General features: G+C 35.7%; 1 protein-coding gene across 7 annotated transcripts in view; it reads left to right on the top strand.

The window, feature by feature from the left end:
- Window positions 1-21,572, top strand: part of MYO9A (myosin IXA) — a 282,825-nt gene that overhangs the window by 112,306 nt on the left and 148,947 nt on the right. For 6 of the 7 annotated variants that reach the window (XM_042941515.1, XM_042941514.1, XM_042941518.1 and 3 more), the window contains exons 14-15: window positions 5,350-5,545; window positions 16,366-16,485. In XM_042941515.1, the coding sequence (XP_042797449.1) occupies window positions 5,350-5,545; window positions 16,366-16,485 (316 nt within the window). The remainder of the gene's footprint in view (window positions 1-5,349; window positions 5,546-16,365; window positions 16,486-21,572) is intronic. The other variant, XM_042941519.1, reaches the window with a different exon arrangement.

Consider the following 21,572-nt stretch of genomic DNA (forward strand, 5'->3'; position numbering starts at 1 on the left):
ATATTGAAACTCTTAACTCCTGCAGAGGGGAACCTTCATAATTGTGTCCATTTCCTGTTTGTAATTAGTGAGCCCATTACCCTTCAACCACTTGATGTTTAAGCCTACCATTTAAGATAATTTCCCAGGCAAGGCAATGATGTTTTGGAGAAAAGTGGAGCAATAAGCTTTCTCTTGGGTCTTGAGATTAGAGTCACAACTGAGATCACTCATTGATTCATCAATGATTCACTTATTTAGGAAGTGTCTGTTAAATACAGGCTGTGTGTCAGACACTGTCCCTGGTGTTTGGAATGGCTTAGTGATAAACTAGACAGACCTGTTCTTGGCTCATGCGTGTGTGTGTGTGTGTGTGTGTGTGTGTGTGTGTGTGTGTAATATAGATAAATGGGTATTGCTATAAATAAATGAATGAGTTCTATGAGAACTAGTAGTCAAATAGTGGATTTTGAATTTGGAGATCCATGAATACCTCTCTGAAAACTTAAATATTGAGAGTTAACCTGAAACAAGCATTACCTTGGTGAGGAGTTGAGATGATGAATATTCTAGGACATGAGGTGGGAAAGAATTAGTATGTTAAAATAATTGAAAACAGGCTAGTGTTACTAGATTATGGTAAGCAAGGGAGATAGTGACATGAAATGAATTTAGAGAATGGACAGCAAGTTAATTCATAGCTTTTAGGACAAGTGAAAGGTGTTTGTTTTTTGTTGAACTTATTATGGGGAGCAATGAAAAGATTTTAAACAGGATGTGATTCGTGTTTTTTAAAGATTGCTTTGATTCCTTTGAGGAGAAGGAATAGCAGAGGATGAGAGAGGAAGCTGGGAGATCAGTTAGGAGCTTTTTTAAATAGTTGAGGTGAAATGTTAAGGTAAACTGAACCACCAGGGTGACAGTAGAGATGTAGGAGATCTAGATGATTAAGAAAAAATTTTGGAGGTGTAATCAGTAAAACCTGATTGATTTATTCTAACCTATCAGATAGGTTGAAAGTAAGTGACTTCTGACTGTAACTGATGGGTGAATTTGAGGTGCTGTTTCCTGAGATGGAAAAGACAGGAAGGAACAGATTTTAGAACAAACATAAAGAATAACAGAATAGGGGTGCCTGGGTGGCTCAGTTGGTTAAGCACCTGACTTCGGCTTAGGTTATGATCTCACAGTTCGTGAGTTCAAGCGCTGCGTGGGGCTCTGTGCTGACAGCTCAGAGCCTGGAACCTACTTGGGATTCTGTGTCTCCCTCTCTCTCTGTCCCTCCCCTGCTCACACTGTGTCTCTAAAAATAAATAAATATTGAAAAAAAAAAAAAAAAAAAAAGAGTAACAGAATTGAGTGGTGGCTACCAGGGCTGGGGGATGGAGGAATTGAGATGTTGGACAAAGGATACAGACTTGTAGTTAGAAGATGAATAAGTTCTGGAGCCCTGATGCACAGCATTGCAATTATAATTAACATTGTAATAATAGCATTGTCTTCAAAGTTGTTAAGAGACCAGATTTTAGATGGTCTCACCATAGAAAAGAAATGATAAATTACATGACCTGATGGAAGTGTTAAGTAATGCTATAGTGGTAATCAAACTGCAGTGTATAAATGTATCAAATTAACATATTATATACCTTAAACATTACATGTCAGTTTTATCTTATGTAAAAAAAAGATTTTAAAAATACAGTTTAAAACAAAAACCAGAAATCTTGAGCTATATATAGTGAGGTGCATAAAATACATAAATCTAAAGTATACAGATTTCTATCAGGCCCCTCCCCAGCTCATTCTCCCCCACTTAGAGGTAACCACTATCCTCATTTTTTATCCTTTGTTTTACTTGTTATTAAATTTCATATAAATGGAATTATATATACACTTGTATGGATTGTTCATCCATATTATCAGATAGGTTGAAATTAAAAGTATGGAAAAATATATACCACACAAACCCTAACTAAAAGAAAGCTGATGTATAATTATGTTATTATCAAAGTAGACTTTAAAGCAAGAAGTATTACTAAAGATAAAGAGGCACATTTCATAACAATAAAAGGGGCCAGTTTGACAGGAAGACACAATCATCAAAAGCTGCATGTACCTAATGATTTGATTCGATACATAAAAACCAAAGTGAGAAAAAAAGTAGAACTAGAAAAATCCATCTGGTTGTAGATTTTTATACATATCTCTTAGTAACAGAATAAGCAGACACAAAATCAGTAAAAACAGAAAAATTGAAAAACATTGTTAAAAACTGACCTGCTTGGTATATTATAAGGATAAGTAGGCAGTCTTTGGGTGTTCAGAAATTAAGCACAGTCCTTCTATGTAACCCATGAGTCAAAAAAGAAATTACAATATAATACTAAGTTCAAACTGAGCATGAATGAAAATACAACATATCAAAATTTGCAGATTTGATAGTAATTGGTAGGATGCATTTAAAGCAGTGATTTATAACTTTAAATGCATATATTAGGAAGAATGATTGAAAGTAATTAACGTTCCGTTTCAAGAAACTAAAAAAAGAACAGGAAATTAACCCTACTGCTCCAAATTAGAAGGAAATAATAAAGGGAAGATCAGAAATCAATGCAGTAGAGAACAAACATACAAGAGAGAAATTACCAAAGCCAAAAATTAGTTTCTTAAAAAGATAACAGAAAATAATCTAAGTAAAAGGTAATAGAAAATAACTGATAACAGAAAAATATTTAAAAATTACAAATATCAGAAAAGAAAAAGAGGACTTAACTACATACTCAACAGATATTAAAAAGATCTGAACATATTTTGCCAATAAACTTGTTAACATGAAAATGGAAAATTCCGTGGGAAACACACATCATCAAAACTGACACTAAAAATACAGGCAAACCCGGGATTCCCACTTCTGTTAAACAATTTAAATCAGTAGTTTAAATCTTTCCCACAAAGGAAATTCCAGGCCCACATGATTTTACTGGTGAATGCTTACAAACATTTAAGTAATACTAGTCTTGCTCATTCTCTTTCAAGTTTGAGATCCCTTTAAGATGTATAAGTGGATCTCAAACAAGAAAGATCTGAGGTAGAAATACAGATTTGGGCCTCATCATATAGATAATGTTTAAGGTCATTATTATGGTTGAGATCAATCACCTTACATCAGATAAGAATTTCAAAAATGGAACCAGCAGTAGGGACTGAGAATGCACAGCACAAAAGGTAAGTAGTAAATCACAAGATGTGTTGTTATAGAAACCAAGAAGAAAATGTCAAGAATGATATGATCAGTTTATGAAATGTACTTAGAAATCTGGAACTCTGAAGACATAGGAGACCATTGCATTTGGAAAATGACGGTCTCCCATCAATATTTAACAGTCATTGTGGAAAAGATTTCTAGAATTTTATGTTGTACCATATAGTTGTTAATAGGATGGGATGGTCTTTGGTATAGAACAGACTAGTGTTTCAGTTCCTGTAGTTTGACCTTCTTTATCTTTCTATTTACTTATCAGTAAAGTATGGTTTATAATTATTCTGTGTTATTAAGTACTTGTTAGAATTGAATAAGTTATGTATAGTCCTTAACTTAGTGCCTGGCATCTTGTCTCCCATTGTAGGTATTAGCTGCTGCTGGTGGTGGTGGTGATTTGAATTTGTAAATTCTAACTCAGTTTTACTAACTTTTATAATATATACTTCTGCTCAAAAGATGGTTAGGGGAAAGCCAAGGACCAAGATTTCTGGCTTGTTTTCCCTGTTCTATTCTCAAGAGAACAAAGAACAGGAAAAGAAACCCCTAAAAGTTAATAGGATGAGTCCACACTGCCTTCTAGAAAACATCATACTAGGCGTGCTCCTCGTAGAAGTCTGAGTTAGAGCTGTTCTGTGAAGTTGCACCAACTCCAGGTGATTTACTCACCAAGCTTTAATCCTTTAATCTGGGTGTGTTGGACTATACATATCAGTCTAGAACCTTCTTCCATGAGTATAAGCTTTTTGTCCTCTTTATCTTTGTGTGGAGTATTTTAACCCATTTTCTTCTGATATTCCCTCCGACCTCCATTGGCAGGTGGTTTTTACTGCCTGTTTATGCTCTTTAGGTAAAAACTCTGTGGATAATGATATCCATATGTATTTTCTGAAGTCTGTATAGGATTCGTAGATGCATATATTCATCTGCCTACTTGATGTCTGTATGCAGACATAGTACAGTGGTTATGAGTGGTTGTCTTTGAATCCCTGTTCTACTTACTGTGTGATAGGGACCAAGATAGTTAACCTCTTTGTGACTAAGATTCTTCATCTATAAAATAGGAATAATAGTAATATTCTCTATCTTAAGGAGTTGTTAGGTGGATGAAATGAGCTTAAATGAGATAGCACATGTAAAATGCTCAGAGGAGTGCCATGTACATAATAACCATTCAATAAATGTTACTTACTGCTATCTTTATCCTCACCATCTCAGACTTCACTTGTACAAAACTAATCTCTTGGTCTCATTTCCTTTCCCTAAACCTTCTCTTTTCTCTGTGCTTATCCATATCAATATGGCACCTCTATCCACCTAGTTACTTAAACCCAAAATATAGGTGTTACGCTTATTGCCTCATTTTCTCACTGGGGCCTAATCCACCAGCAAATTACCAGCCTTACTTCCAAAACATATCCCAAATGCAATAACTATTTTCTCTTTACAGTATTACCACCAATGTAGTCTAAAGTCACAATTAGCTCTTACCTGGAATATTGTAGTAGCTGTTCTCCTTTTTTTAATTCTTTGCACAAATTCATTCCCTCTGCAACATCCAGTGTTGTTTATAAAACAACATTTAGCTTATGTTATTAGCCTTCCATTGGCTTTCCTTTACACTTGAATAAAACCCAAACTCCCAACTCAGGCTTACGTAACCTATTTATTTGCCAAATCTTCCACCACTCTCACCCTTGCCCAGAATGCTCCAGCCCCTGGTTTTACTGGTTATCTCCTAACTGGTCCAGTTCATCACCACCTATGGGTAGTAGGTGTTTCCTTTGCTTAGAACACTGTTCCTTGTCTTATGTCTGCCTCCTTTTTATTGTTCAACTCTCTGGTCATTTTATATAATACCCCTTCAGAGAGGCTCAATGTTTAACAAGCTGCAATAAAATAATTGAATATTCACTCTAAATGAAATGTATTATAGAATTCAGTAGTTTTAGGGTTGGATGGGACTTTATAGAAGGTATCTGATCCAGTTAGTTACCTAGAACAGAAATCACTTCTATAGTCCTTATTTAGCCACTTTTCAGACATGTCACCCATTGTCTTCTTGGTTTCATATTTTTTTCAGAAATAACATTGGTACTTTTTTCATGTAGGATTTCCGGGAAAAAAATACAGATCATATGCGCCCTGACATTGTAGCTCTTCTGAGAAGTAGCAAGAATGCATTTATCTCTGGGATGATTGGAATTGATCCTGTAGCGGTTTTCCGATGGGCAGTTCTCAGAGCTTTTTTCAGAGCCATGGTTGCTTTCAGGGAAGCTGGGAAAAGACACGTTCAGAGAAAAACTGGTAAGCAGTAGATATTAGTATTCTACCATATTTCATCTTTTAATTTTTTACCTTTTTAAAATAGAGATATCATAATTTTGTTCTCTTCTGTTTTCTTACCATATCCTAACATCATTTTCAGATCTTATTAGTTCTAGTGAACTTTATATGATTAAGTGGATATATGGTGTTTGTGTGTATATATGTGTTGGTACATTTTTATTAATAAATCCTGAGAGGAGTAATGTATGTAAGACACCTGGTATTTAATAGGCATTTAGTAAAACATTGGTAAAATTTTTCAAGAAAAAAACAAAATGATACTTACCATTATTTATATAGAATTAAATATTGATACCTTTTTCTATTTTCTTCTTAGGCCATAGTTTTTACTCCAAATGAAACATAATTTAATGTGGAAGAATAAATCAGGAGATAGAAAAATTGGGATAGAGGTAGGGTAGTCTAGTTAGAGATAACCTGGCTTCAGTAATCAGTCAAGTGTCATTTCTTCTCTTGAAGAAGGTTTTGTGACTATTTGAAGAAGTTTTTCTTCAAAATATTGCCTTCAAAATTGCGGGGTAAAGTCAGATAATAATGATACATATAAAATATCTGTTTACAAATGTTACATTTCTTTTCTTCCCACCCTTTAGTTCATTGAATTTTACTTTGAAATTTAGAAATGAATGAAGCAGGATACTTTTTCTGTGTCTTTTCCCCTTAAATCATAAATGCCATATTTCACATTCTTCGGGAGGACATCTTCATAAGCACTTGCCACTTAATGGAAACCACACTGTTGTTTGCTGTAGCTCTAGCCTTAGATAGACCATTGCTGCATAGTGAGGATTTTCTAATATATATGTAGTGATTTAAAATAAGTTTTTCTGCCCAGAGAAGCTTCAGTAGAAGTTCTCTAGGACACATCTGTGCTTTCAGGACCCCCAGACTTACATATATGGCTTTTTGGTATGTGTACTAGCAGTAAAACTTTTAGGTTCAGCTTTTATATATTTCAGGTGAATACATATATTTGGGAGATTGTATTTCTAAAATGAGAGAAAAATGCTAATTGAGCTTAGCTTCTGTTTTTCAAATTATAATATGTGCAAACTGGCCTTTGTAGGTAGAGAGAAATACAGTTTTTTGGAAAATAAAAGGACTATCTTAAACCTGCTTTGTCTTTTACAAAATTATTTTTAAGAGGCTCTCTTTGAAAAAAGCTTTAAGGAAAGATTTTTTTTCCTTTAAGATATGTTCTTATTTATTACAATTGATTTATTAATTTTGAAAATTTTAAAAATTGGTAAGTATCCTGCTAAGGTATAACTAAGCGAAGAGACTTTTCTTGTATTTACTATTGAAAATATTGCTTTCTGTAAACATTATTCACATTGTTTGTATGTTCCTTTGGCATTTAAAATATTATTTGTGAAAGCTGATTGTAGGTTTATTATTATCAATTTGTACAAAGATATGTAATGTTATTAATGATCAGCAAAATGATACTGTGTTATTTCTACTTTGATCATTTCTAAATTCTTCTTATTTTTTAATCTATTTTTCCTTTCTGGCCAGCACAGAGCTTCCATATAATAAACTTTTTGAAAGCTCTTTTATTTTGGGATATAACATGCATGCATACCGAAAAGTGTGCCCCCCAAAATGTATAGCTCAATGAATTATCACAAAGTGAAAACACCCCTGGAACTACCACCTAGATTAAGAAGTAGAATATTACCAACAACCCAGAAATCGCATTCGATTAACTTCTTAAATTTCATTTTTTCTCAAGAAAAAGAAATTCCATAGTTCATTTGTATTTTGAGGCAATGATGGAACAGACTTGTTACAGGAAATAATTGTATTACAGTATATTAGTGTCAGTGCAAGTATTTAGCTTTTTTGCTCCTTCCACATCTCTCACCACTTACTGTTCTCTGATGGGTTTAGGATAAAAGGATGCCATTAAATTAGAACATTGTAGCATTGCAAAATGAAAACTATTGGAATAACTGAAAATGGATTAGTAGTAGATTCAGAACTTTTATAATGACCATAAATAGTGTGCAGACATGTGAAAATGAAATAGGAATTAGAGATTATTTAAGTAGAAGTGGAATATATGGATGGCAGAAGGTAATCAAGTTCAGATTTTGAATAAGAGGTCAAAGATAATAATACTTTAATGAAGAAAGAAGATGTAGACTGCAGAAGTACAATATATTTTTCACTTCCTTTGAGAGTATCTGTATAAAAAAATTTTAGTGACTCTTAGCTAAACTGGCAACAGTTTAACTTGATTGCCAACAATAGTTGATGGTAAACTAAAAAATTTTGGATTTTCTTATGGAAATCCCTGACATCCTTTTTCATCATCAAGCAAACCAAACACAAATGAGAATATCAAATTAAAATCTACTTTTTGACTATTGTATACAGACTTCCAAATGAAAGGACACAGTGCTATTTGTTTAATACTTTTAAATAATAACTAATTCAATTTAACTATTCTTTTCAAGGATAAATTTGTTAAAATTGTGTAATGTATATTATGCTAATCAGGAAACCATAAAATGTCCTTAATGGAGTCTATAAGTAGGCCATCTGAGTAAAGGTACATGTTGGCCCTGAGAAATAGTAATGATTTGTCTGGTCAGCAGTGAGGTATGAGAGAACAGACATTCCAGTAGTGTCATTCACCTTGCCTCTTCCTGAATAAGAAAGATTCTGGAAGAGAATAGGAGAGATCATAACTTGACCATGAATTATGCAGTATGTAGAAGCGAGTGCAGTGATGTTTTATGTAGCTCTTTTGGAGAATTTTAATCAATCTAAAACAGCTAGACAGAAATGGGGAGTTCAGTTGTGGTATAGGGAAAAGAGGCAAGAACAAGAGAGTTCAAAGTGTAAGTTTTTTCTTCATCTACAGGAGAGAAGCTGAAGTCATTCATATAGTTTTCACAGAGAGCTATAATGGTTTCCACATAACCTGCCCCACATAACCTGTTCCTTTTCCCCACCCACTCAGTGGATTGCATGACTCTAATGTGCTATCATTTCTTTCTAAGTGGGAGAAGGGTAAGGGTTCCATGGACCATCTATTTCCAGAAATGACCAGGTACTAAAACTGATTTTGATATCACCAAGGGTCTAGGATCTCTATGCAGTACTCTGTCCACAGTTCTTTCCCAAATTTAAATGTACCCTTAATTTAAGACAATTAAATGGATTTTTATGAACAAAATAAACTCTGAATATTTTTTATAAATCACTTCTGTATCAGGCACTGTAGTATGGTGGTTTAAGAGTAGTGTCTTAGATGGAATGTCAGTGAAATGGTAGAATAGGAACCTCTTCCATAAAAGCAACAAAAATACTTGCAGAAAATGTCAGAATAACTTTGTCAGAACTCAGGAAATTTATCAAAGGCCTGTAGTAATCTAGAAAGTGTTTATGCAAGAAAAAAGGCTGAATATTGGTAAAGACAATGCACTTTGTAGCCTTTTAATTTACACTGTTTGCATTCTTCCCTCCCCAGCTCCCCATGATAGCCTTGAAAACCAATAGGTCAGAAACACATTGAATATCATCAGTTTGACAGCCATTACAGGTAGTAGATGGAGGCTGGAGGTCCTTCAAAAGCCCCATTTCCAGAGAATTATATTCAGCATATTAGGTGGTTCCCTGGAAAACCTGACACCCACTTGCTTCTTTAACCTGACTCAGAGCTTGCCCAGTGTGAATAGCCTTTTATGTAGGGGTGATGTCCAAAAATAATCAGAAGTACTTGTTGAACAGTGCAACTCCCTGCTAGTAGTAGATAGCAGTTGGGGCAAAAACTAAAAAACTTAAAAGGAAAAGCTGGGAAATGAGGTCTCCATAGTAATGGCTTTGAAAATTTCCTGTATCTTCATGGAAATCTAGATAGTCGTGTACATACATAGGGCTGTGTACATGCCCAGTCCTATGCATATGCTCAGGAAAGACCCAGGAAGATCCTTCTCTCTCACTTCTATGACCTTCAGGCTCTGTGCAAGCAGGAAGTAAAGGTGAGATCATATAAGACAGTTGTAAACTGCCTAGCAGATTAGCAGGGTGTTGAAGGTGTGCCCCAAAACACATGCACAGTGAACTTTGACAAAGACGGGGAGGTTTATTGCTTCCAGGCATGTAGAAATATCTGCCTTCAGTAATTAGCTGAGCACCAAGCAGACTGATGAGAGATTTCTCTGTGGTCATATATGACAAAGAATACAAACTTTACAGAATTGATTCAGGAAAGTCCCAGACGATAGCAACAGTTACATGAAACATTAAATCCTGGGAAGAAGGGAGAATCTGATTTCCAGAATTGCCGTGTTGTATTTTTAAAAATATTTGTGTTCCTACTCTTAAAAGTGTGAAGATATAAAAATATGAAATTTGTTATAAATTTGTTGCAAATTAAATGTTTTAATAAAACTCACAAAAATAATTCCTGTTCCTTGAGTGACATGTAAATGTGAAAAGAAGACCTTGAATTATTAAGTAAATAATTAAAAATATTGTTTAAAAAAATAAAGATGTTGTTCCACTCTCAAAAAAAATATCTGGTGTTCTATACACAATTATGGGATGTGCAAAGAAAAAATATGACTATTTTAAATATGTTCAAAGGCAACCATGTCTGAAGACTAATGCAAATTTTGAGAACAATGACCAAATATAAAATATTAATTTATGTATGTATGAGAAATTCACTAGATTCAGCAACAGATTTGAACAGGCAGAGGCCAGAATCTGTGAACTTGAAGACAGATCAGTTGAGATGATCTGTTCTAAGGAACAGAAAGAAAAAAGAATGAATAAGAATGAGAAGAGCTATGGGACACCAGAAAGTACATTGATTTCTGGTAGTCCAGAAAGATAAGAGGGGCAGTAAACATTTCAAGAAATAATGCCAAAAACTCCTCAAATTTGATGAGAAAACTAATCTATATATCCAAGAGGTTCAAACTACAATGGTGAATTCAAAGAGATCCAAACTTAGATACATCATAATTGAATTGTCCTGAGAGAAAATATTGAGAGCAGCAAGAGAGAAGTAATTCATCATGTACAAAGTATTCTCAGTGAGAGTGACAGTTGATTCATCATCAGGAACCATTGAAGCTAGAGGGCGGTGGCTTGATATATTCAAAGTGCTGAAAGATAAAAGAGAGTCAGTCAAGAATTCTGTATTCAGCAAAATTGCCCTTCAAAGTGATGGTGAAATTAGGACATTCCTGGATAAACAAATCCTGAGCTACTGTTACTATCAGATCTGCCTCACAGGAGATACTACAGTGGGTTCTTCTGGTGGAAATGAAAGGAAACTAGACAGTAACATGAAATACTAAAGAGCACATTAAAGACAACTATAGAGTTAAATAAAAAATATAGTAAAAGTATATTTTTTACATTTTGTAACTCCCCCCCCCCCCCCCAGTCTGATTTAAAAGACTGGTACAAAGCAATAATTATAAATCTCTGTTGATGGGCAGGACATTTAAAGGTGTAAATTTGTATGATAATAGCATAAAGGAGGAGGAAGGGAATGGAACTATATAGGGGAAACATTTTAAAAAATCAATCAATTAATTATTTTTGAGAGATAGAGCATGAGCAGGGGAGGCTCAGAGAGAGAAAGACAGAATCCCCAGCAGGCTGACTCAGCATAGAGCCCAGCACAGCGCTCAATTCCACAGCCATGAGATCATGACTTGAGTGGAAACTAAAGAGTCAGAAGCTTAACCAACTGAGCCACCCTGGTGCACCCTGGGAAACATTTTTATATACTACTGAAATTAAGTGGTTTTTAATCCAGACTTGATTGTTATAAGATGCTAATTCTATATTCCCTTGGCATTTGTTAAGAAAATAACTAAAAAATGATGGTAAAATAAATGACAAAAAAGTAAGAATATACTAGAAAACATCTGTTTAATACAAAAGAAGATAGTAATGAGAGAAGAGGAGTGCAAATAATATGTCGTAAGACATATCTGGAGGGGCACCTGTGTGGCTCAGTAAGTTAAGTGTTTGACTTTGGCTCAGGTCATGATCTTATGGTTCATGAGTTTGAGCCCTGTATCAGGCTCTGTGCTGACAACTCCGAGCCTGGAGCCTGCTTCAGATTCTGTGTCTCCCTCTCTCTCTGGCCCTCCTCAACTCACACTCTGCCTTCCTCTCTCTCAAAAATAAATAAACATTAAAAAAAAGACATATGGAAACTCAACAGCACACTTCTAAAAGTTTATTTTTATTTTGAGAGAGAGCACATGAGTTGGGGAGAGGGACAGAGAGAAAAGAATCCCAAGCAAGTTCTACAGAGCTGGATACAGGGCTCAAACTTACGAACTGTGAAATCATGATCTGAGTTGAAATCAAGAGTCAGACGCTTAACTGACTGAGCCACCCAGGAGCCCCAAAGGAAGAGTTCTTTTTTTCTTTTTCTTTTTAAAGTTTTATTTTGAGACGGGTGGGGGGGGGGGGCAGAAAGAGAAGGAAGGAGAGAATCCCAACCAGGCTCTGCAGTGTCAGTGTGCCACTTGAACCTACGAACTTATGATCATGAGCTGAAATCGAGAGTCTGACGCTTAACTGACTGAACCACTCAGGTGCCCCAGGGTTGTTGTTGTTTTTATATTTATTTTGAGAGAGTGTGTTAGCAGGAGATTGGGGAGGAAGGGAGAGAAGGAATCCCAAGCAGGCTCTGTGTTGTTGGCACAGACATGGGGCTCGATCTCACGAACTGTGATCTCACTTCTTAATTACCAGTGGGTCAAGGAAGAAATCACAAAGGTAATTAGAAAACAGTTTGATGGTTATATGCTAACTAATTTGGATGTTAATTAAGGGTGCCTGGGTGGCTCAGTCGAGCGTCCGACTTCAGCTCAGGTCATGATCTCTCGGTCTGTGGGTTCGAGCCCCGTGTTGGGCTCCGTGCTGACAGCTCAGATCCTGGAGCCTGCTTCGGATTCTGTGTCTCCTTCTCTCTCTGCCCCTCCTCTGCTCATGCTCTGTCTCTCTCTGCCTCTCAAAAATAAAGAAACGTAATAAAAAAAAAATTTGGATGTAAATTTGAAAAAAGAAAGAAAGAAAACAGTTTGATGGGGTGCCTGGGTGACTCAGTTGTTTGAGCGTCCCACTCTTGATATTGGCTCGGGTCATGATCTTGCAGTCTGTGGGTTTGAGTCCTGTGTCAGACTCTGCGCTGGTAGCACGGATCCTGCTTGGGATTCTTCCTCTTTCTCTGCCCTGCCCCTGCTTGCACTCTCTCTGTCTCTCAAAATAAGTAAAAACTTAAAATATTTTGAGATGAATGGAAGAAAATATACACCAAAACTTACTGGGATGCTGCTGAAACAATGCTTAGAGGTAAATTTATAGCTTCAAATATCTCTTAAAAAAGAAGAGGGGTGCCTCTTAATTTAACAGCTCCCAGTTGGAAACACTCAAATATCCATCAGTGGAAGAAAGGATAACCCATATTGTGATACATTTCTACCATGTAACATTATTCCTCAGTAAAAAAGAACAAACTACTCATACTCATAATGAGTCACAAAAACTGAGCAAAAAAAGCCAGGATATAACGCATATGATTTTGTTTAGTTTAAGAACAGGCAAAATAGTACATAGTGATAGAAACAATAACTTGATTGTTTCTGGGAGGACAAGAGTGGTATTGATTGGAAGGGGATGAAATAATGGAAATATGGATAATAGAAATCCTTAAAAAAATTTTTTTAATGTTTATTTTTGAGAGAGACAGAGACAGAGACAGAGTACAAGCAGGGGAGGGGCAGAGAGAGAAAGAGGGAGACTTAGAATCTAGAGGCTCCAGGCTCTGAGTTGTCAGCACAGAGCCTGATGTGGGGCTTGAACTCATGAACTGTGAGATCATGACCTAAGCCAAAGTCGGACACTTAACTGACCGAGCCACCCAAGCGCCCCTGGAAATCCTCTTGATTGAGGATTACATGGAAGTAAATATTTGTTTAAGCTTATCAAATTTAAACTTGAGATTGGTGGATTTTACTGTGTATGAGATATACCTTTATTATGGCCATAAGGCCCAGGAGCTGGTATTACAGAAACTACTTTAGGATCAGAGATATGGCTTCAGATTTGAACGATTAGCTAGGATTGAGTTCCCATTATGTGGTAGTATCTTAGAAGAGCATGGACTTTTCTGTCGCTGAAAAGATAATTGAAAAATTCTGTCCATTGGCCTTGAGCATAGAAACAAGAAGGACCTTAGCAATCTGTGTTAGGCTTTAGATAAGATTTTTCTTTTTCTTTTTTTTTTTTTTTCAATGTTTTTATTTTATTATTTTTGAGACAGAGACAGAGCACGAGCAGGGGAGGAGCAGAGAGAGAGGGAGACACAGAATCCGAAGCAGGCTCCAGGCTCTGAGCTGTCAGCACAGAGCCCAATGCGGGGCTCGAACTCACAGACTGTGAGATCATGACCTGAGCTGAAGCTGAAGTCGGATGCTTAACCGACTTAGCCACCTAGGCACCCCTAGATAAGATTTTTCTTAAATTACCTGTAAAAAAATCAGTGCCTATGTCTTTACCATGCACAGGTATGGGATCTGAATTTATGCTGTGTTTTTGATGCATGATCTCAAGCTAAGAAATTATCAAAATTAGACCAGGAACTAGCGTACACCAACATTAATAAACATCTTTTAAGAGTTTATGGGACTCCTTAGACAAGAAGACTCACTGAAAATGTATTTCTATACTTATCCTAGGAAGCCTAACCACCTTAACAGGGAGTTGTTACACACAGCAAACAAGAGGAAGGTCAGCTTAAGGTTTCGAAATAGTATTATAGTCTAAAACAAGAGTTAAAGCATAGAAAGCAGAATGAAAGAAGTTTAAAAAAAAAATAAGGTAGGTATGATGGTGAGACATAAACCTGTCACAATTATAAAATTAACGACATTGCTACAATTGAATTAGATAAAAGAGTGCGCTGGCTGTAGTAATGTCAAGTGATTTCTTCAAACTGCTTACTAATTTAGTATATTTAATACCTGAACTTTTACATAAAATGCTTTAATACCGTAATCTCCTTAAAACTATTTTTGACTGGCAGATTATTAAGATTGCTATTGAAAGGCCTAAAAGTCTAGTGATAACTTTTTAAAATTACAGTTTGGAGGGAGTATAAATAGAACTCACCACGTGTTTGTTTCTCCCCCCCCCCGCCCCCCCAAATGGTCCCCTTCAACTGATACTTACCTTCTATCACCAGCAACTAACCAAGTACAGGCTAGTCTCTTTGCCTAAGCATTCTTTCTTCATGTAGCCCATCAAACGTGGTGGGGAGGATTATTGGTAAAGTACAGGCTAGTCTGAACCTAAGCATTCTTTCTTCAAGTAGCCCATCAAACACAGAGGGGAGAATTATTGGTAATGAGTGTAGAATATTTTTACTGAGGTATTCTTTGACCTAGAAATGATAGATAACTTGATAATATTTGTCTCTTTTTGAAACATTGAACATTTGCAGCTGTGGGCTCTCCACAGTGGATGAGAGAGTGTTTTATTCGTTTACTCTTTTAATATTGGATGTGAAAATAATTTTCACATCTCTTTCATTTTTAAAAGCCTGCTATTTATGTGTTTATTCTTATATAATGTATGATAAGATTCCATGTCTTTAGCTAAAATGTAGATGCCTTTTCTCTGGATCCAGTTTAAGGAATTATGGTTAGACTGAACCATGCTTTGCCAACTTGTTTGAACTACTCTGCCTCTGTTTAACTTTTTAAGTGATCCTGTGTTGAGAACTGTTCCTACATAGTATCTCATTCCAAATTATAGAGTAAATATGCACTAATGAAACTTTAGTTCATTGTGTTGCTTACTTTGCCTCTGTTGTTAAACCATTCCCTTTTCTCCCCCCTTTTGTTTTTTAAAGGCAAACCTACACAAATTTGAATATAACGTCTTATCTCTAGAGATGTTCTTTGAGTAAATGATACTCAACACCACCTCCCAAAACTGGCGGTGCCTATTCTCTTTTAAATCCGTCTGTTGCTAATATTAATGGTACTGACATCCCCCAAATCCTCATCATTGCTAGAGTGACTCATGGTTTCAGTAGCACTAATCTGGGGCTTTGGTCCTTATGTGAACATGCTCTCTTCCGTTTCCCACCAGTAGTTGATCCTGTCTCACTTGACTAAGAAGTGGTGGTGAGGTACATTTTCCAACTTTCTTTTCAGATTTATAAATACCAAAGTGCTGCTGGGTTTTCCTGCTCTGTTTTGCTTTTCTTCCCGCTCTTTAAACATTGACACACTTGTTGGAATTCCTACAAGTGTGGTTTATTGCAAGATTTGTGAAAGAATTGTTTAACTTTTGGTAAATTGTTTTGGGTATGTTTCTCTTTGGTGTTCCATCATTGTTCCTTGCATTGTTGCCAACTATATGCTAATTATATTTCAGACCTGATAAAAATGGGTCAGTTAAAAAAATAGCTAAATCATACAAATTGTTTTGAAATTTCCCTAATATTTTAAATTAGAAATTTTCAGTGTGATGTTATCTCACAACACTTTGAATACTGATAAGGATACTTTGAATATCTAAAAAATACCTTTATGTTTTCCTTTTATTTTTGTGTAATTTCCACAAATCAATTTAGAAAAATTACTCACATTTAACTCCTATTACTTGATACACTTATATATATTCTTAAGATAGTTGGCAGCATTGTCCTTGAATCTCTATTGGTTTGGGCTTATGTAATCTTTTTCTTTTCTCCATTTTTTGTTTTTCTTTTGCTTCCTAAGGACATGATGATACAGCGCCATGTGCAATTTTGAAAAGTATGGATAGTTTTAGCTTTCTCCAACACCCAGTCCACCAGAGGAGCTTAGAGATTCTGCAGAGGTGCAAGGAAGAGAAGTACAGTAAGGCTGCAAATCCTGATAAACTGTGTGTCATCACATATCTGTTTGGAAATGGAAACCAGGAGCATTTTGCACCAGGGTGGGACATAAATTGCATAGGCAATATGACCTCCATAATCGTTTGACCAGTCTCAGGATACTTCCATTGAGACTTAAGTTCTTTCTTTTGAAAAAGTTGATATACCTCTTCTTTGAACTTGGACGACTCTTTGCCTGTGATCCATGAGTTGTTAATTATACTTGGTTATAGACTCTGAATTTGTTTCCACTTTTGTCTTTAAAGTAGCTGAGTGATGGGTAAAAATGAATAATGATTTTTTCCCTGCTAATTTTTAAAAAATGCTTTATTGAAATCTAGTCGAGATAAAATTGCATGCAAAAGCATAGAGTTTGGTAAATTTTGACATATATATGCACTTGTGAAATCATTAACATGATATAGATAATTACTATATCCAACACTACCAAAAGTTTCCTCTGCCTCTTTCCAATTTTTGGCTGATTGTTATGCTTGCTTATGCTTGAATTTCAACATCAGCAGTGTTGCTTTTGTATATCATTGCTTAATCCACTTAGTTTGATTGCAGTTCTCCTATCAGACTTTTCTGTGTCTGGTTTAGAGAAAAACCACCATATTAATGTTTTGGATTAAGGAAGAATGATAGAATCATAGTGGATATTTCTTTTTTTTCTTTCTCTTCTATTTCTTTCTTTTTCTTTTTTATAAAATTGGTGTGAAAAGATGCCCGTGGTCTCCATTTCCTCCTTTCTATTTGTTATACTCATTCTGAATGAAAATAGATTGTTTTGCTTATTGTGGGATTATAGTTATTTTGCTACTGCTATAGTGAGAATAAAGAGATCCTTCAGAATACTCAAATACTCAAACCCCAACTTAGCAGTTTCCATATAATGGACCTAAATTACTTACAGATTCTGAGCTTTTTACAAATTACCACAGATTTACTTTGTTGATTTTACAGTTTTGTGATTGAAATTCCATGAAATTTTAGTAAGAATTTGTAAAAGCAAAATGTTGTGGATTCTTTTTTCAGTTCTTACTTTTGCTGTCTTGGTATAAGGAAATGTGTAATGCATTTTGAAAAATACTATTAAAAATGCTTTCTCATTTTAGAAAGAACAAAGGTAAGTATTTCATTTTAAACAGACCATCCTTAAGAGTTACAATGAATTAATTGCTATTGTTTCTAAAAGGTTTACAATAAGTTTTATTTCAATTACCCATCTTCCTTTTTAAATCTTTTAATCCATGGGACATTATTTAAACCAGTTTACAAATCTTTTTGGGAGTTTAATTCTTTTTAACTTTTAAATAGTTGCAAGTGGTTTATTTGCTTTGTTGATTTTCATCATGTTCTGACAACCCTAGGCCTGATTGTATTCCAGTTTAGTATATATGGGTTCGGAATAGGAAGGCACCATGTACAGTATAGGCTGCGTGAGGAAATTGTACATTTGTTCTGTGTTTACATGCAAATTGATTTTTACATTTATGGAAGTTGGAGCTTTTCCATTATTTTAAGAAGTTTATTCCATTTTATATTATAGTACCACCAATAATTAGAATTTTATACTCTATAAAATTACAAATTCAATTTTGGGAGATTGTTGTTAAAAAAACAGGGGACTACCAGCTTTAGGTAATGGATAATTGGCAAGGTGAATGAACCCTTCCACAGGTAACAATGATAAAACCTGGAAAAATTTTTATTTTATTTATTATTTTTTTTTCCTATGTAAAACTTTTTTTTTTCAGTATATGAAATTTATTGTCAAATTGGTTTCCATACAACACCCAGTGCTCATCCCAAAAGGTGCCCTCAATACTCATCACCCACCCTCCCCTCCCTCCCACCCCCATCAACCCTCAGTTTGTTCTCAGTTGTTTTTTTAAATTTTATATTATTTATTTTGTTTTCAATATATGAAATTTATTGTCAAATTGGTTTCCATACAACACCCAGTGCTCATCCCAAAAGGTGTCCTCCTCAATACCCATCACCCACCCGCCTCTCCCTCCCACCCCCCATCAACCCTCAGTTTGTTCTCAGTTTTTAAGAGTCTCTTATGCTTTGGCTCTCTCCCACTCTAACATCTTTTTTTTTTTTTTTCCTCCCCCTCCCCCATGGGTTCCTGTTAAGTTTCTCAGGATCCACCTAAGAGGGAAAACATATGGTATCTGTCTTTCTCTGTATGGCTTATTTCACTTAGCATAACACTCTCCAGTTCCATCCACATTGCTACAAAGGGCCATATTTCATTCTTTCTCATTGCCACATAGTACTCCATTGTGTATGTAAACCACAATTTCTTTATCCATTCATCAGTTGATGGACATTTAGGCTCTTTCCATTATTTGGCTATTGTTGAGAGTGCTGCTATAAACATTGGGGTACAAGTGCCCCTATGCATCAGTACTCCTGTATCCCTTGGGTAAATTCCTAGCAGTGCTATTGCTGGGTCTTAGGGTAGGTCTATTTTTAATTTTTTGAGGAACCTCCACACTGTTTTCCAGAGTGGCTGCACCAATTTGCATTACCTGGAAAAATTTTTAAAATAACAAAATGATTTGAAAGCATTGGAAAAAGACCAAAAAAAACCCCACTAAAATACCATAAAGAAGCAGAAACCAGAGGAGAGTTTATTCTTTGAAGTAAGAAAATTAGTGGATAAGAATTGTGAATCTGTGGATTTTTGTACAAGGTCCTTCCCCACTCTCATAGCCCCAGAGACGGAAAACCACAACCATACTGACTTGAGGTATCAGAGAACAAAGTTGAGGACCGGCAAAACAACTTGGAATTTAGGAGGAAAATCTGAAACTGAGAAAGCTGCCAGAGGGCTAAAACCCAAAGTTAGAGTATGAATTCTACCAGCCGTACCTGGCTGACAACTATGAGTACACAGGGAAGCCTGTCAGCAAAGCAGTGCAAACCAAATAGGAGACAAACTTCGAAACACACAACTGTAGTAGGTGAGATTTGCAAGTTTGCTGCTTTTTTGACACACACTTTTTGTATCTGTGTGTAGCTCCTGTGGGAGAAAAGCTGAATTCTTCCTGCCTTAGTTGGAATCCCATAAGTAGAGGGGGGGGAAGAAAGAAGCAGAGGAATATTTGAAGAAATAATGGCTGAAAACTTTTTATATTTGTTAGAAACCTGGCTTAGAGATCCAAGAAGATTAATGATCTCCAAGTAGAATAAATACAAAAGAAAACCATAATTAGGCACATTGTAGACAAACTGCTAAATGTCAAAGACAAAGAGAAAATCTTGAGAACAGTGAAGAGAAAATATGGCCTATCAAATACAGGGGAATAATGATATGATTAACACCTGACTTATTAAAGCAATGGAGATGGAAAGATGTTGAAAAATCATAATTAAAATCTCGCCCTGGCCCAAAATAAACCAGAACACAGCTGTTTCCTACCTCCCAAACAAATCCCAACTTTCAGGCAAAATTTCTATATTTTTAGTTTGGGTCCAGACAAGTTAACTATCTGCTGAAAGAAAAATCAACAGTCTTCAGAGGAACATAACAGAATTTAGTGTTGGCACAATGTATTATCCATAATGTTAAGCTATCAGCAAAAATATTCTTAATATAAATGAACCTTAAATAAATATGTTTTCAGATAAAAAGTATCTGAGAGAATTTGCCACCATAATGTGTATTCTATGAGAAATAATAATGGAAGTTCTATAAGCTAAAGGGAAATGGCACCAGGGTGCTTGGGTGGCTCAGTTGGTTAAGCGTCTGTTGATTTGCACTCAGGTCATGATCTCATGGTTCATGAGTCTGAGACCTGCGTCGGGCTATGCACTGACAGTGCAGAGCCTGCTTGGGATTCTCTCTCTGCCTCCCGCTCTGCCCCTGTTCCACTTGAGTGTGCATGTGCTTGTTCTCTCTCTCTCAAAAACAAATCAACCAACTTAAAAAAGTAAAATAAAGAGAAATGGCACCAGATGGTAATGTGGATGTGTAGTAAGTGTTGGTAAACTTTCTGCAAAGGGCTGGAAAGTAAATATTTTAGCCTCTGTGGGTCTTATGGTCTCTGTTGAAACAACTCAGTTCTACTGTGAAAGGAACCATAGATAATACATAAATAAATGAACATGGCTATGTTCCAATAAAACTTTACTATGGGCACTGAAATTTAAATTTCATATAATTTTCACATTTCACAAAATTATTTTTCTATTGCTATTTTTTTCCTTAACCATTTAAAAATGTAGGGGGCACCTGAGTGCCTCTGTTGGTTAAGTATCCGACTTTGGCTCAGATCATGATCTCATGGTTCGTGGGTTTGGGCACTGCATTGGGCTCTGTGCTGACAGCTTAGAGCCTGGAGCCTGCTTGGGATTCTCTCTCTCCCTCCCTCTGATACACCTCACCTTGCTGACAGTGCTTACCTTAAAGTCCCTGACCTCAGGCCCACAAATGTGTGGGGTCCCACAAATGATTGAAAATTTAATCTGGCCAAATACAATTAATGGAATTCCATTGTGGAATTTCAAATGAAATTTAAGTCTTACAAAAATGGAGTTAAAATAGAAATAAGTAATAGATATCTGAGAAATACAAGTATATTTCTTAACTAATCTCTACACCCAGTGTGGAGCTTGAACTCACAGCCCTGAGATTAAAAGTCACATGCTCTTCTGACTGAGCCAGCCAGGCACCCCTCAAGAAATCCTCAAATATTTTGAAAATAAACAACATGTATAAATGACTCATGAGTTAAAGAAAAATTTATAAGGGCAACTTGAAACTACTTCGATCTGAATGAGAATAGAAATAACATAACTTGCATAATGCAACTAAAGAAGTACCTAGAAGAAAATTGATAGCTTTAAGTCCTTATGTTAGGAAAAAAGGTCAAAAGTCAAGGATTTAAGCTTTTACCTTATGAAGCTACAACAAGAAGAGCGCATTAGACCCAAAATAAGTAGAAGTGACGAACTACAATCCATGAATACAAAGCAGACCAACAGTAGAGAGTATCAGTGGAAACCAAAAGCTGATTTTTCTTTTTTTCCAGTTTTAGAGGGAGAGAGAGAGAC

This window comes from Panthera leo, chromosome B3 (assembly GCF_018350215.1).
Source record: "Panthera leo isolate Ple1 chromosome B3, P.leo_Ple1_pat1.1, whole genome shotgun sequence".
NCBI classification, from domain to species: Eukaryota; Metazoa; Chordata; class Mammalia; order Carnivora; family Felidae; genus Panthera; species Panthera leo.